At 32.7% G+C, this 15,386-nt stretch overlaps 1 protein-coding gene across 1 annotated transcript in view; it reads right to left on the bottom strand.

Annotated features, from left to right (window-relative positions):
* Positions 1–396: 396 nt before the first annotated feature.
* NME8 (Thioredoxin domain-containing protein 3) overlaps positions 397–15,386 on the bottom strand; it is a 31,204-nt gene continuing 16,214 nt past the window's right edge. Inside the window, exons 12-16 of the mRNA XM_035732843.2 lie at positions 13,417–13,446; positions 10,792–10,824; positions 9,452–9,481; positions 6,663–6,704; positions 397–3,739 (exon numbers count right to left, since the gene is read on the bottom strand). Of these exons, the coding sequence (XP_035585708.2) occupies positions 3,573–3,739; positions 6,663–6,704; positions 9,452–9,481; positions 10,792–10,824; positions 13,417–13,446 (302 nt within the window). The 3' untranslated portion in view covers positions 397–3,572. The remainder of the gene's footprint in view (positions 3,740–6,662; positions 6,705–9,451; positions 9,482–10,791; positions 10,825–13,416; positions 13,447–15,386) is intronic.

The raw sequence follows: 15,386 nt of genomic DNA on the forward strand, positions 1-15,386 counted from the left end.
ACATCATGTTAGTGGGAGGTCTATGTTCCAATAGGAGTAACAGAAGTTAGTAAAGTAAGAAATATGTTTGGGACTTGAGTAAGTAGTGAACACACTTATTCGCACAAAATTCTTTGATTGTAAAATATTTAATAGACTGTTCTCAATTAAAATCAACAAATGATTCCACTCCATACAATGGTCCAAACTGTATGTCGTTATTTAAAAGATGAAGTTTATTGAACAATAAATATTTGAAAATTGACTATCAAAACTTAGTAGTTTACAAAGAGTAAAAAACTTATGAGACACAATACGACAAATGGGCTAAGCGATGAAACTAAAAATATTTTCTTTTAGCAAAACACTAGAACAATAATAGCACTCTGTGCTTAACTCATCAAAACAAACTAGAATCATTTGTAAAAATCTTTATTATAATAAATAACAATTGAATTGTAGTACATTTGATCTTTTATAAAAAAGGTATACAAAATCATTCTAATCTTTCCCATTGATTCAGTATTTATGTATCTGTAAGATAAAATTAACATAAGATTTAATACAAACAACTAATTAGCAAATATGAAATCTTAGCACTAACTTATGAGTTATTACATTTTAGAATTCAACAGTTTAAACTGTGACAACCATGCATACATTCAACAATTAGTAATTAGTGACTGGATAAGAATGGTATCAACTTCAGGTGATTATTACTTACTTACGCCGGTTACCCCTTGTGGAGGATCATAGGCCACTCACCAGCACCGGACGGAGTTCAGGTAATTATTAACCAGTCAAAACTAGATTTGGGTAGTATATTATCATATTTATCAATTTTAAAAGTAAGTAGTGTATTTGCCATATAGGTGGCAAACTTTCATTTCACTGTTTATTTCATCCTTTGACTGAGTAAATTCAGGACTATTTAGAACATTAAATAATTGATTAGTTATCCTTGACCTATAACAATATAACAATAGGTTTACATCCAATCTTCATTTAATTGTAGATTAAGTAAAAGCTCGTTTTTAAATAGAATAGAAATAGAAGAGGTAAGGAATGTTCATTCGAAGATTCGAATCTTAATAAACTAATTTGACAGAAAAGACATTGAGTATTATAAATTAAAGTAGTCAGTAAATATGGAGATGCGATTGTAGAATGCTTTACTGATTTTTTGTTTGTAACTACACTACTTTTATTGGTCAAACCATGAATAGTTTTCTTCAGAAATCAGATAATAAAATGACAAGGTTATTGTTAAAAAGTTGGTAGGTTTAGACTTAAAATGAATTTATCAAATAGTTTAGACTTGGGGTATATATTTTTTTTTTAGTAAACCGAGTGATTACCAAACCACTTACACGTAAAATAATCTCAAATCATTAATTTATTCAATTCATGATGCGTAAACAAACATCACATACTTACATACCCACTAATTGTGCTTGAAAAAATGTACAACAGTGAAGAAACTTAATTGTCAGTGTTGTTTATCTTAGTACAATAATGAAATATCTAACAAAAGTATTGAAGAAAGCATAACGTGTAACAAATGTGTGGTGCACATCATCACAAGAGTTTATAAAATCAGTGACTAAATTTTGTGAAAAATTTTCACATTTCGTAATGAAATTACAAAATCCAGTTTGTAGTATAAAACATATATTTCATGCAGGAATGTTGACATAAATGTGTATATCAAATGGAAGACTTTAATCGAGTGTTGTGATACAGACAAGTGTTTGAGCGGAATAATATAATTGTGAAGTGTTTTATAACTTGTTAGTTTATAGGTCTTGTAATAGAAAATGATATGAGTTGACAGTTTCACTTACCCTGAGTTTTGCGAACACAACCTTTAAGTTCAACCGTATCAAAAAACAAGGATTATAGATTTCGGATCAGAATCAAAACAATACAACCCTTCAATTTGCCACTTTCTATTGCTAATTAAGAAGATTTAGGTTTTGTACACAATATGATAAAATAGACATTCATTAATGAATGATCCCTTTTTGTTTATCGGAAAGATATCTCTCAAAGAAGAAAATCTATCAGTACAACAATGGTCCATTCCATATAAGTTATATTGTTCTACTAATATTACAATAAGGAGATGCCCATTCCAAGAAACATTATGTTTTTTTCAGTAAATATATTCTCAAATGATATCGCGTTAAATTATGCTTATTTGACATTTATTTGATTATACATGTATCTACAGAAAGTTAGTAATAAACATATTTTTGCCAGTGTTTTGTGACTGAATGTAAGCCATTTCTTCAGAGTAAATGAATAACCGAATTCAATTAACACAAGTTTAAATAGTGCAAAGGAAACAATGCAGAATAGTACAATCAATATCACAATACGTCTGAATAATGTTAATGTCAATTTATTCTTGGTCAAGGTGAATTTGTCTGAACTTTCACTGAATTAATTTGTTGTCTGATTCATTTGGTGATATTTTTCTCATTCCTCACATAACTAGGCCTCGTGGGTCTAGAAATTAGATAGCAGTGAGTGCATTACTAATTATTTAAATAAGTAATTCGACATTTCTGGAAACCATAGTGAGGACTAAATAAAGACAATATTAATTACCACTCAGTATAAACACCTCAGTATTATAGTAGGTTAGTCTTAACATAAATATCCCAGTGGTAACTTCTTTGTCTGTAACGCGAGTTAGAATCTCAAGGGATGCACCAGGCACACTTTATTGATTAATGTCAATTATCAAAAAGACCATATGTAAAGTTTCTTGCTTACCACCCATAAATAACTGCTAACTATCAGTATAAGAATTTTATGGGAAATGTTGAGTGTTACTGAGACCAGACAACACTGAATAGCTGTTTTGTGTTAGTATGAGACTCCTCGGTAATGAACATCCACGACTCTACCGGATACCGAACCCAGGAACTTAAGGCCTCACCTATCACGAGTTCACTTAATCTGCGAACGAGAAACAAGACTCGGTGACCAAAGACCAACAAGCTAGCTATTGATGCGTCCCAGCCCCGCTAACTAGAGGGAGAAGTCCAAGCTTGGAATGGGGAAGTATATTCCGCAAACAGCCAGAAACGAGCGATAACAACAAACACAATTCAAAACGTATATATACAGTACAAAACCGTCCTTGGGAAGAGTTACTAAATAGCATACTAAAAAACGCAACGGACCTATAGCATTTACAATATTTCCCAATGGGAAATACGACATGAAGGTGACAAGAGCGCCTTTGGCGCGAAAACAAAGAAATTCAGATTTTCTAAATAAAACTACAAAGTTAGGTCCTTTCCCAAGTGAGTTCTGAGGATCTAACATCCCCAACAGAAGTTTAGTCTAATAATGAAAAGATTTCGACCTTCATTTAATGGTAAATGTACAAATATCGACAGTTAATATTCTACTCTAATTTTAACATCCAAAACAATACAAATATAAGATTCAATATTTCATAACATCAAATAACTTGATTAACTGAGTTTTTATAAAGATAAAGATAAATCATTACCGTTCGTTATATTCAAAAACTATTGCTTACTTATTTCTTACCTGATGAACTAGAACTACTTGTTTCATTTTTTTTCTACACTTTCTCCTATTGGCATTGTATCAGTAGTGATTTCAGTTAATTCATTTTCTTCATGTTGTATTTTATCATCAGAGTTTGTAAATTGTTGCCTCTCCGATTGTATATTTTCTTCATCATTTACTTTCTGTGTATTTAACATATTTTCCTCATCTAAATAAATTAGCCAGGGAAAAAATCAAGTTTTTTTATTTTTAAAATTGAGTCGTTCACCATGAAATAATAAAATCAAATCAAATTATCGAATTATTGTTTATCTTTTCATTTATCAATACAAGTTAAAACTATGGTCAAGAAAATGTTGTTCCCAACTCGAATGATTAGATTCTATAGAAAAATGAAATCATGTGGTAATCAAATTTAGTTAATAACAGAAAATGATCATTGTTTGCAAATAATTAGCTGCTTTGTAACTAGGTATCTAAGAGATCAAAACTATGAGATTGAGTGATTTTATGGATTTAGTAACAGTTTACTCAAGTCTAATTTCCTAGGATAAAAAAATTATATCAATATGTATATATGTAACAGCATTATGATGGTTGATACTTAACAGGCAATGTTAAATTGGTTTGTTTTGATTCTGATGGTTATTCTTTAATCAACAGACATTAGAAATATGTCTTAGTTATCTTGTAGAATGAAGACGTGTTTTCTTCATTTTTGTATTGGTTAACTGAAACTTTCCATTGATGTTTAAGACTACAATTGATCAGTCTCTTATTGACATATGTGCTGTAGTGGCTTTGCTTCGTTAATCGATCAGCTCGGTAACCGTTATAATATAAATCTCAACGATGATTAAAATCAGAAGGCCATAAAAAGCGGCAGCTACAATTTATTAGATGATAGCGCATATCACAAAGCTATAAGGACATGGAACGAATTTGAAGCGGAAAGGCGAACAAGTATATACGAGCAATTACATAGGCAAATTTATAGTCAAAATGCACAAGGATGAAGCAAAGCAAAGACTAATCATATGACTTGTGTATATATATATATACATGGGGAGGAGGATGAATCACTGAGTAATACTTAAGAGATCAATATTTTAGCTAGTCTGTCATGTGATCTAGTAATCATAACGGTACAAAAAAGTATGGGAATTGTTACCATTCTAACAGCATTGTCTGTTAAGTAAGTTAATGAAAGGGCTTAACCAAAATGAACCATAATAGAAATTGGTTGTAAGATAGTTGTATAGTACATTCAGTACGAATCGCCTCGATATCGCCGTCAGTCACAAGCACTATAAACTAAAGTAATGGTGGCTAGCAGTGAAATCCAGGACCATAATCTCATCTGATAAAGGTGTTTGGTTTGATAAAAGAAATTTTGCAATAGTTTAAGCAACAGCTGTAACAAGTAGTGGATAGGTGAAAATACTGAAAATTTCCAGGGACAAACAACTAACGTCGGCTCACAAACAAATAATTTAAAAAGATACAGAACCCATGGAGACCGATAGTTACGAGAGTCATGATGATTAACAAATTATAATTCTATAGAAAGTCGAATCAGAACAACCATTTCTCATTTACACTTCCCCTGTGAATATTGATTGTTTGTTAAAAAGAAAAATCTATATGAATATCTGTAAGAGTAAAGAGTGTCCTCAAACTTAAATCAAGAATTCAGAATGTATGTACATGAAAGAAAGTACATAAAAGATTCCTTTATACAAATCAATTCAAATATGTGGCAATAACAATGTCAATATTTAAACTAATATAAATTTTATAACTTCACTTCAAATAGTAAATAACTTACTATCAAGTGAAGTATTACCATCTTGTAATACATATGTAAATATAATATAATCATTACAATATTATGAATTATATCAAATACATTTAATTACTTACTTACGCCTGTTACTCCTCGTGAAACAGCATAGACCGCTCATCAGCATTCGCCATCCAACCCTGTCCTGAGCAATCCTTTCCAACCCTTTCCACTTGTTATTCATCCTTTTCATATCCGACTCTATTTCCTGATGTAATGTGTTCTTTGGCCTTCTTCTTTTCCCCTTCCATTCAGGAACTCAAGTTAGGGCTTGCCTCGTGATGCAGCTTGATGATTTGCGTAATGTATATCCTATCCATTTCCATCGTCTTTCCCTAATTTCCTCCTCAGATGAAAGCTAGTTTGTTCTCTCCTACAGAACGCCGGTGCTGATGGTATCCGGCCAACGGATATAGAGTATCTTACGTAGTTAATTGTTGATAAATACTTGTACATTTTTGGTGATTCTAATAGTAGTTCTCCAAGTTTCAGCTCCGTATGGTAGAACTGACTGTCTTAACATTCGTCTTGAAGATCCTCACTTCCATATTGGTTGAAAGTTGTTTTGAGTTCCATATGTTCTTCAATTGTAGGAGTGCGGTCCTTGCTTTGCCAGCCAATCCTCATATTTACGTATGCATCTGAACCTCCTTGTTCATCGATGATGCTTTTCAGGTATGTGAACGATTCTACATCTTCCAGAGTTTCGACATCAAGAGTGATTGGATTGCTGTTCTCTGTGTTGTATTTGAGGATCTTGGTTTTCCCCTTTTGTATGTTGAGGCCTCCCGATGCAGAGACTGCTGCTACATGTGTTGTCTTTATCTGCATTTGTTCGTGTGTATGAGATAGGAGGGCTAGGTCATCTGTGAAGTCCAAATCGTCAAATTGGTTCTAAGTTGTTTATTGTATTCCATGTTTTCCTTCAGATGTTGAGGTCTTCATAATCCAGTCGACCAGCAGAAAAAAGAGGAAGGGAGAGAGTAGACAGCCTTGTTTGACTCCGGTCCTTACTTGGAATTAATCTGTCAGGTGTCTTCCATGTACGACTTTGCACTGTAATCAGTCGTATGAGTTCCGGATAATGTTGACAATCTTCTCAGGAACTCCATAGTGTCAACGAATTTTCCACCTGTAGCTCTTTTAGAGTTACTGCTGGTCTCAAGCCTGGGTAAAGGAGGAGAATTGGGCATGGGGTTAGCGACCCCATCCCATAGAAAACTAACTCGCTAAAAAAACACTATTTTAATTAATAAAAGTATACACATAAATTTAAAATAATTATTACCTTTTATTTCTTCATTTTCTTGTGATCTAGCTGATTCAGCTTCTAAAATTCAAAAAAAAATTTACTTAGTTTGGGTTTGTCAATTGTAATAATTAAATTCTAATAATTTTCTAAAATACACAAACACTAATACAAATCTAACCATTAAGAATATACACATAAACATTTGCATTTACATATGTAGAAAACTTCAAAGTGTATAATTATGGAAATCTACATTGGCTTGTGCACATATTATTAACAACAGAGTCTTACCCATAACTACACGTTGATCAGATTGTAGTATTGGTTCTTTTATAAATATACATATACATATACATATATGCATGTATACAAATATTTAAAGAAAATATAATTTTCCATTTAAAATCTTCATAAGTAAAAATCGAAAACGTAATGTTCACTTAAACTGATTACTTTAGAATTATTAATTCGATTTGATAAGATTTGTGTAGATTATGATGAAAACTACTTATATATACTTAACTACTTAAATTATGAGGTTTTGTTTTGAATATTTTTCTGGTTAGCATGGATCTGATGCAGATGTGAAGGTGTATTTTCTGTCATCATGTTAAGCCCATATATCTTACTCTCACTTTCGAACAGCTCATTCTATTCATTCTACTTGAGTCACATTCTGACCTTGTTATTTATTCACTTATCAATCTTGACTGTTTTATATGAGCGCGTAGGTGTGTGTACACTTCCTATCCCATTACTCATCACATGTCTGTAACTTACTTTTGTGTAACTATAATTATTAATTGACGCTTGACTAAAGGGGAGTTGGCTTACTCGCCATCTCCACTGCTCGTCGTTTTGCGTTGTTCTGTTCCATTCGTTCTATATATAAGATATGTGTATTCCAAAGTCCATTCTCGTTATTTGAATTATTCCGTTACTGACTAACGCGATTTAAGTCGATGATGATATACGAGGATAGGTGATAAAAAAACATTCATACGATCTAATGGGAGTCAGATCAACGGGCCACTAAAGTGGAGAGCCGGTCAACAAACATCATCCGATCTAAATGATGACAACATAACGAGCCCCACAAAAAAGGCGCGGATCGACAAAGCAAGAGCAGAATATTTACAACTGAAGAACATTTCGAACTCAAAACAATTGTCAATCAACACCAACTTCAGAATTTCCAATACAAATGTGTTGGGATATTCGGAAAAATATACCAATAATTATCATGTTAAGTCTAATGGTGTCCTTGGTCTTTAAGTGGACATTTCCTATTGACCAATGTTTATTTCACTTGTCAAATATTCTACAAATGTTTTTTCTATTTTATGGTACGATGTGGTCTGCTTGATTGGTATATAAACAGAGTATGTTTGAAATATATATCGATTCATATCTCAGAGGCTGAGACTTGTGTCCTGGACTCAGCTGGCTGGGCTAGACAAGGAAGCAGGGCCAATCGGGACTCTACGTCGTTCGTGTGTGTTTACGTGTCATTGATCCGATCGGTAGATACGCTGCGCGTCTAATCTTGCAGTCATCAGTTATAACAAAATGTCGGAACAGTTCTACTGTATGGGACGGAAACTTGGAGAACAACGAAAGCCATCATCTAGATGATATTAGTGTTTATTAACAGTTGTCTACGAAAAATACTTTGGATCCGTTGGCCGGACACTATTAGCAACAACGTACTGTGGGAGAGAACAAACCAGATCTCAGCGGAGGAAGAAATCAGGAAGAAGCGCTGGAAGTGGATAGGACACACATTGAGGAAAGCACCCAACTGTGTCACAGGGTAAGCCCTCGCTTAGGATCCTCAAGGCCAAAGGAGAAGAGGAAGACCAAAGAACACATTACGCCGAGAAATGGGAATAGACATGAGAAAAATGAACAAGAATTGGATGGAACTAAAAAAGAAGGCCCAGGACAGAGTGGGTTGGAGAATGCTGGTCGGCGGCCTATGCTCCATTGGGAGTAACAGGCATAAGTAAGTAATTATGAATATTGCATACAATTTTAATTAATTTCCTACGTAAACTTATTTTCGGAATGGGTTACTTTTAACGACCTTATTTAATTTTAATTCACTTTAATCAGTATATATGTGTATATGATTAACACGTAATTAGTTAAATCACTTATCTAAGTAGTATGAAATTATATGACTAAAATGTTTTACATTCAAATGGAGTCTAAATTAAAAAATCTTTAAAATAACAAACTAAAATTCAATTGAAATACAACTAACAATCAATAAGGATGACAACTTGCTCAAGATGATTAATCAGTTTTCAAAAGCTATAAAATGCAAAGGCGTGTAGAACGGAAATAAAGACAGAAACCCAATAATAATTACGGAAGACGATTATGGTAGCTTCTTAGTATGAGATTTCCATTAGTGAACACCGAAGACCATAACGTTAGTCCCACAGTAGACCTTCGCGATTCATGTTGAACCTGTTACGTTTAAACCACTGGGTTATTATCCAATGATTTGCATTTTTAATATCAGTCGATTTGTGATATCTCCAACCTGTCATCCAGTGCTACGGCTAATACCTATACTAAACGCTTTATTTCATAGGTCACGTCTTTTCCTTAAGAAATTAGAAATTATTCACAAAATCCTTCACACAATATTGTTATCTTTATAACTGTAGAATATTGATCAACTTATAGTTCTAATTACTAAAGAAGTTTTTGTGTATACACATGAAAAACATCATTCTAGTGTTTGAAATGTAATTTCATAAGTGACTTATCCAAAGTACATTAAATATATAAGTTATAAACTAAGGTGTGCCTACCTTGCTCTTCTTTAACTGCATATGAGTGAGCTAAATTTTTAAAAAAATTAAGCGAATAATAATATTAATGATTTAAATGCTTGGTAATCCTATTAGTATAATATCATGATAAAAGTAGATCAAAGAAACATGACTTTCTGTGATGATAAAGTAATGACAATCATAATTTACATATGTATTAATCGAAAGTAATCAAGTCATCTAACAGTGTACAGAAGAGTGATGCCCGATTTGTTTAGACAATGTCAGTTTTAATGTCTGTAAATTATTTTATGTAGTTTCTGCACTAATTTTACTTATATTTCTCGATATAGAATGATCTATCATATATTTGACCAAAATGTGTGATCTGATTGAGAGAAAAAATAACAATCTTATTTTGAAGATTGTTAAGTTTTTGATTGAGATTATGAATTGATTGATTTTAAACCACCATTGAAAACCTGGACGGCCGTTTTGTACTAGCATGGAACTCTTCACCAGTGCACATCCACGATCTCTCATAAGGAATTTGAACCCAAGACTTTCGGTCTCATGAGCAAACGCTTAACCTCAATTCATGATCTCAGTCAATAATTTAACTCTGAAATAATAATATCGCTTCTACTTGCATTATGAAACACTTGGAATTAATTAGTTCAACTTTACTTCTAGGTATCAGTGCTAAGGTTGGACTTGATGGTTTCAAATAAATTGAACATTGGGTGGAAAGTTAATAGATAACCAACTATGGTTATTTATAACAAAAAATATATTTATTATTTTCAACACTACTTGTTTCAGTTCTAATATACAAATACCGATTGATATAACAACTTGTGAACCTTAAAATTTAACATTATTTCCAAAATATAATCATTCTAAATGGAAGTATTATATTATCTTCTAGACTGTAGATATACGTAATGGAAAGTATAAAGGACAGCGTATTAATACAAGCCATAGTATATTAGTCACTGTTTTGCGATTTTTATCAAACACTATTAGCTAATAATAGATGGAAGTATGTTTTATACACTATACACTAGCCGTTCCAGTATTCAAGGATCAACTACTGACCAGATTTAACGTTCAATAAACTAAATATTGAAACTAACACAAACAACACAATATTGTATTTCATGTTTTCTCTAAGTAGCTTCATTGAAACGAATCGTCGATAGATCATGAAACTAACTTTATGTATTTAATAGAATTCATTATTAAGAAAGATAATCTTCCTCAGAAATTACAAAATAAACAATGAAACTAACCATAACTAATTATTATAATGTTTAAGAAACTGCTATAATAAATTTTAATGTTATTATTATTATTTCAGATATTGATATCAAACTAACCTTTATCCATATCCATTTCTTCATTTATTGAATCTTAAGAAAAATAACCGATGAAATTGTAAGTTTATCAGTACAATAGGGAAGAATTATTTTATGCTAAGAGATATACGTATGTTTTAGCTTATAACGATAATATCTAGTATCAAAATATTTACTTCACGATACAGCATTTGGTTATAACTACCCAATAGAGGCAAGAAAATTTGTTTCGCTTTTCATTTCGCATTCGTTTTAATGTTCGTAGTGATTTATACTAAAGTATTACTTCTAATATTTCATCATTTCTTTCTTAGAAATAAACTGACGTAACAGACTAATTACGTTGAATGGTTTTATTATATTATTATTCTTGATAGACTTTAGTAATTGACGAAATAAACCAACCTCTACTTCACATGAAGCTTAAAGATTCTTTATTCATATTGCTAAGACGAAGTGAATACAAGAAACCACGAAACTTTGGAAGTCATCCCCTGGGAACGTATTTTATATATACTTACTGTGTATTTATGAAATTTTAATATCATTCTAATATCAAGCTTTTATTTTATTTTATTTATTAACCATTGCAACGCCCTTACTGTCCATAGATTACAGTGAATTGAGCATAAGCCTGAAACTTCGTTTATTATCATAAATGTCCTCTTTTTTATATATTGCAATTTTTTTACTTGTGGGTCAGTCGTTTACTTTATGTTTATAATCAGATGAGTTTTTAACTCCGAGCAGTGCAGAATTCTACAGACTACTTAATTAAGCTTCTTGGTGGTCGGATAACTAGTTTTGGGAGTGTGTAACAACATTGTTTGGGTAGTCGATCGTTTTGGGGTATACTGTAAACAGTGTTAATGGATCTATAGTTGAGTGGATAGGAATTAATAACACGTATATTCAATAATTACACGCTTTCTATTGCCTTTAATGACTACTAATTATAACAGCTGAAAACGTTCAAAGCTTTCAAAACGTATCAACTGCTTTCTGAAATAAGAGTGAACTGGTAAACGAGTTCTCAATCCATACCTAAATTACGAAGAGCTGAAGTTATTCGCAATGTAAGCTTGTCAGTTATTTCATGATTAGCTCTGACTACTCTATTACTTGTCGTAGTTCAAGTCCATATAAGACTACTACAATCATCATTGATGACAAAAGAACATAAAATTTTTATCTATCACACCTAGAGAAAACATAGTTTGATTCGGATACCATTTGGATACCCAACTGTATGTAGTTTTAAACATAAACTAATATTATTAAGAGATCCACTAAAAATCAGGGAGCTATAGACAGTTATTTTATTATACTTTGGGACTTGTCAGTCGTGTACGTTTATGACACCATCTGGGTTTAAAACTGTTATGTCCCGATAAGCATAATGAATGGTAATTATTGGGATCCATTTATGGAACAATGCTATGAGTATACTTTTATCGTATAATTGTTAAATAACTAAACTATACATACTCATGTCCCTCTTATTGTGAGCTTTATTTTGACCTATGAACTATTATTATACGATTTACCACTCTTGAATTATGCCCTGTCTATTAATTACTACCTCCCACACTCACAGCCACATTTGGCCAAATCTTTTACATATGTTTCCTATTTTATAGCACGATGTGGTCTGTCTGGTTGGTATATAAACCCAGTATGTTTGGAATAAATGATTCATATCGCAGAGGCTGAGATTGGTGTTCTGGACTTAATTGGCTGGGCTAGGCAGGAAGCAGGACCGATAAGTACTCTAGACTGCTCATACGGGTTTTGTGCGTCATTGGTCCGATTGATAATCCACTGCTCTCTAATTGGCGGTATCATTACGTTATACATTAGCAGGGCACATAGACCACAAGTTATAACAAAAACAAACAAGTTTCGGTCTATAAAGGAGCGTGATACTATCAGAACACTGAGTATGAACTCAGAGTCTTCTAGCAGGTGGAAAACACCTTTAGTTTAAACAAATATCCATTAAAATCTTGTTTCTTTACAGATACTAGATAGTGTAGTAAAAACATCCTCCAAAGAAGCGTATGGAAACTAGTGGTTTACTCCATAGACATCTGTAAGCTTTCTGATTTGTACTCTCGAACTACTTTAAAAATATCACAAAATAAGTACTTTTTGTTTTTTTAACTCACTCAAGCCTTAATTAACGCATAAAACTCTTAATTTCTCAGCTTCCTTTGTGATTTACTTGATAACGGTGATTATTTTAAGAAATTAGAATATTGAATGTTTGCAGCATCCACTAATGAATTAAATGAGTGATTAAAAAGGAATCTTAGTAAGTAGCGGTGTTTAGTATTGATCTTAAGATTATCTAAATCCCTGATAATCACTTTGTTTATCTGATATCGACTTCGCTATCTGTTTTTATGGATTTATTCGCTTTGATGAGCAACACTACTATAAGAACTTGAACTCCGATCACCTATTTTAAGTTAGGTTTAAAGATGGATGAAATCAGAGTATGTGATTTTCAACCAACCTTGGTATTCAGCTGTATGTACGATAAATATTTCATTAGGAATCATGTTACCAGATTCTTCAAAGTATCTTAGGACAGATCATTAAAAATTTAGTTATCCATTAGCATAAAAAAGTCACTTTACTGACCTCGTCTACTACACCTTGACGACATCGTTTCTAAATGAAAGACAGGAAGAAAATTACAGGGGTCTAAATAATACATCAACTGAATAAATCAAATATGTAACAGTAATTTTACATAATTAGGGAATAAGAAGCATATCTAATTATTTACTTTAATTTTATAATATTTCATCAACATGGCAGTAAACAATTAGTAAGCTAAAATTCGACTTTTTAGAGATCAATGCACAAATGAGCAGGAATTTCTGATGGCTTGTTTACTGAATCATTATGCTTTGTCTTTTTAAAGAATCCTTTTACTAGCGTAACTAGTAAATCGATTATCATAATAATTAAACTTATTTTATAGACTCTAATTTTATACTTTCATCAAACCACATCAAAGTATATCCTAATTTAGAATCTTCAAGGCTAAAGGAAAAGAGGCAAACCGAAAAACATATTGAGCCGGGAATTGGAGACAGATATCAAAAGAATGAATAACACTTGAAGATAGCTGGAAAGAAGAGTCCAGGACAGAGTTGGTTGGAGAATTATGGTTGAAGGCCTATGCTCCATAAAGGATAACAGATGTGAGCAAGCAAGTATACATAGTGTCAGCAAAATACACATGAAATGGTTTTCTAAGTGAACTATACTGTATGGAAGTCAGCAGACTAATTATTCAAACTTCGTAGCCAAATAATGGATATCTGAGAAGTCAACGGACAGTTACAAACAGTCATTATCATTTGTGTGGTCAAACGTATTCGTCTGAAAGGGCGAGCAATAAACTGATCCCATCAAATTATTAGTGTGACCTTTAAAGTTTAAGCATGCAATGATGGCTGGTACGTCAACATTTTACATAATATAATCTAGTCAATAAACGGATGACGTGTGGCTAGTTTGGTGGTAGTAACTTTTTGAGATTGATAAATCATCTATTTTTCTGCTTATTTCCCAAATATGCTTTTGAGGACTTCATTAATTCAGCTGATCCATAGAAATATGATAACTTTTCCAAGTTATTCCGTCAGTCATAAACAATACAGGTTTTGGCACAGATGTAAGTACTTTCAATCCATCATATAGGTAATGAAAAAACTCATGGCACAGAATCTCGAATTCTCGCCTAGTGAGACCCATTATTCGATCTGATACAGGATCTTAATCTTGAAAACTGCAATACATAGTTTGGAGAACAGTCTAGGAAAGCCATAGATAAAACTTTGCAAACACAAGCTATCTGTACTGATTAAACCTTACAATCGGTTCAAAACGTTCATACAGCAACTAATGTGGAATTGGTTGGAGTTAGACATTAAAACCGTTGGATGCCGGCCGGCTTGGTGATTTGGAGGTTAAGCGCTCGCGCGCGAGACTGAAGGTTCTGAGTTCGAATCCCGCAAGCAGGATCGTGGGTGAGCACCATTGAGGAGTCCCATACTAGGACGAAACGTCCGTTCAGTGGTCTAGCTTTAGTTGACTCATGAACTCAACGATTAAATTAGTGTAGGATATGTTTAAAACCCACTGCTCGTAATTCATCTTTTTGTCTGTGCAAGTCAATACTATTCAAAATACTGACTATCTTCTGGAAAAACCGTAGTGCTACCACATCTCAATGTAGTCGTCAGTAGAACTTCTCCGCTAAGCTTTAATCTACTGATTTTAATCTAATCACCATCGATTCTGAATCTTCTGGGACAGTATGATAGTAAAAAACAGTTCGACCAGCTGGTAAATCTCGACTGTGTCATTACAATAGATAGACCGGACAACTCCATCAAGGTGACCATTGCAATCGAGTGAGTCACGTTTTGCAGGTTTTAATATAAATTCTAAAGGGTTATAAAAATAAGATCATAATTTACGTCGTAGGAACTCAAATGTAAGTCCTAGAATACACTTAATTACGATTGATTAGTTTATGGAGCTTGTATAAAACGGTAGGTGGTTTGTACATTACTGCGCGCTTAATTCTAATTATA

The sequence above is a fragment of the Schistosoma haematobium genome, chromosome 1 (assembly GCF_000699445.3).
Source record: "Schistosoma haematobium chromosome 1, whole genome shotgun sequence".
Classification (NCBI taxonomy): domain Eukaryota; kingdom Metazoa; phylum Platyhelminthes; class Trematoda; order Strigeidida; family Schistosomatidae; genus Schistosoma; species Schistosoma haematobium.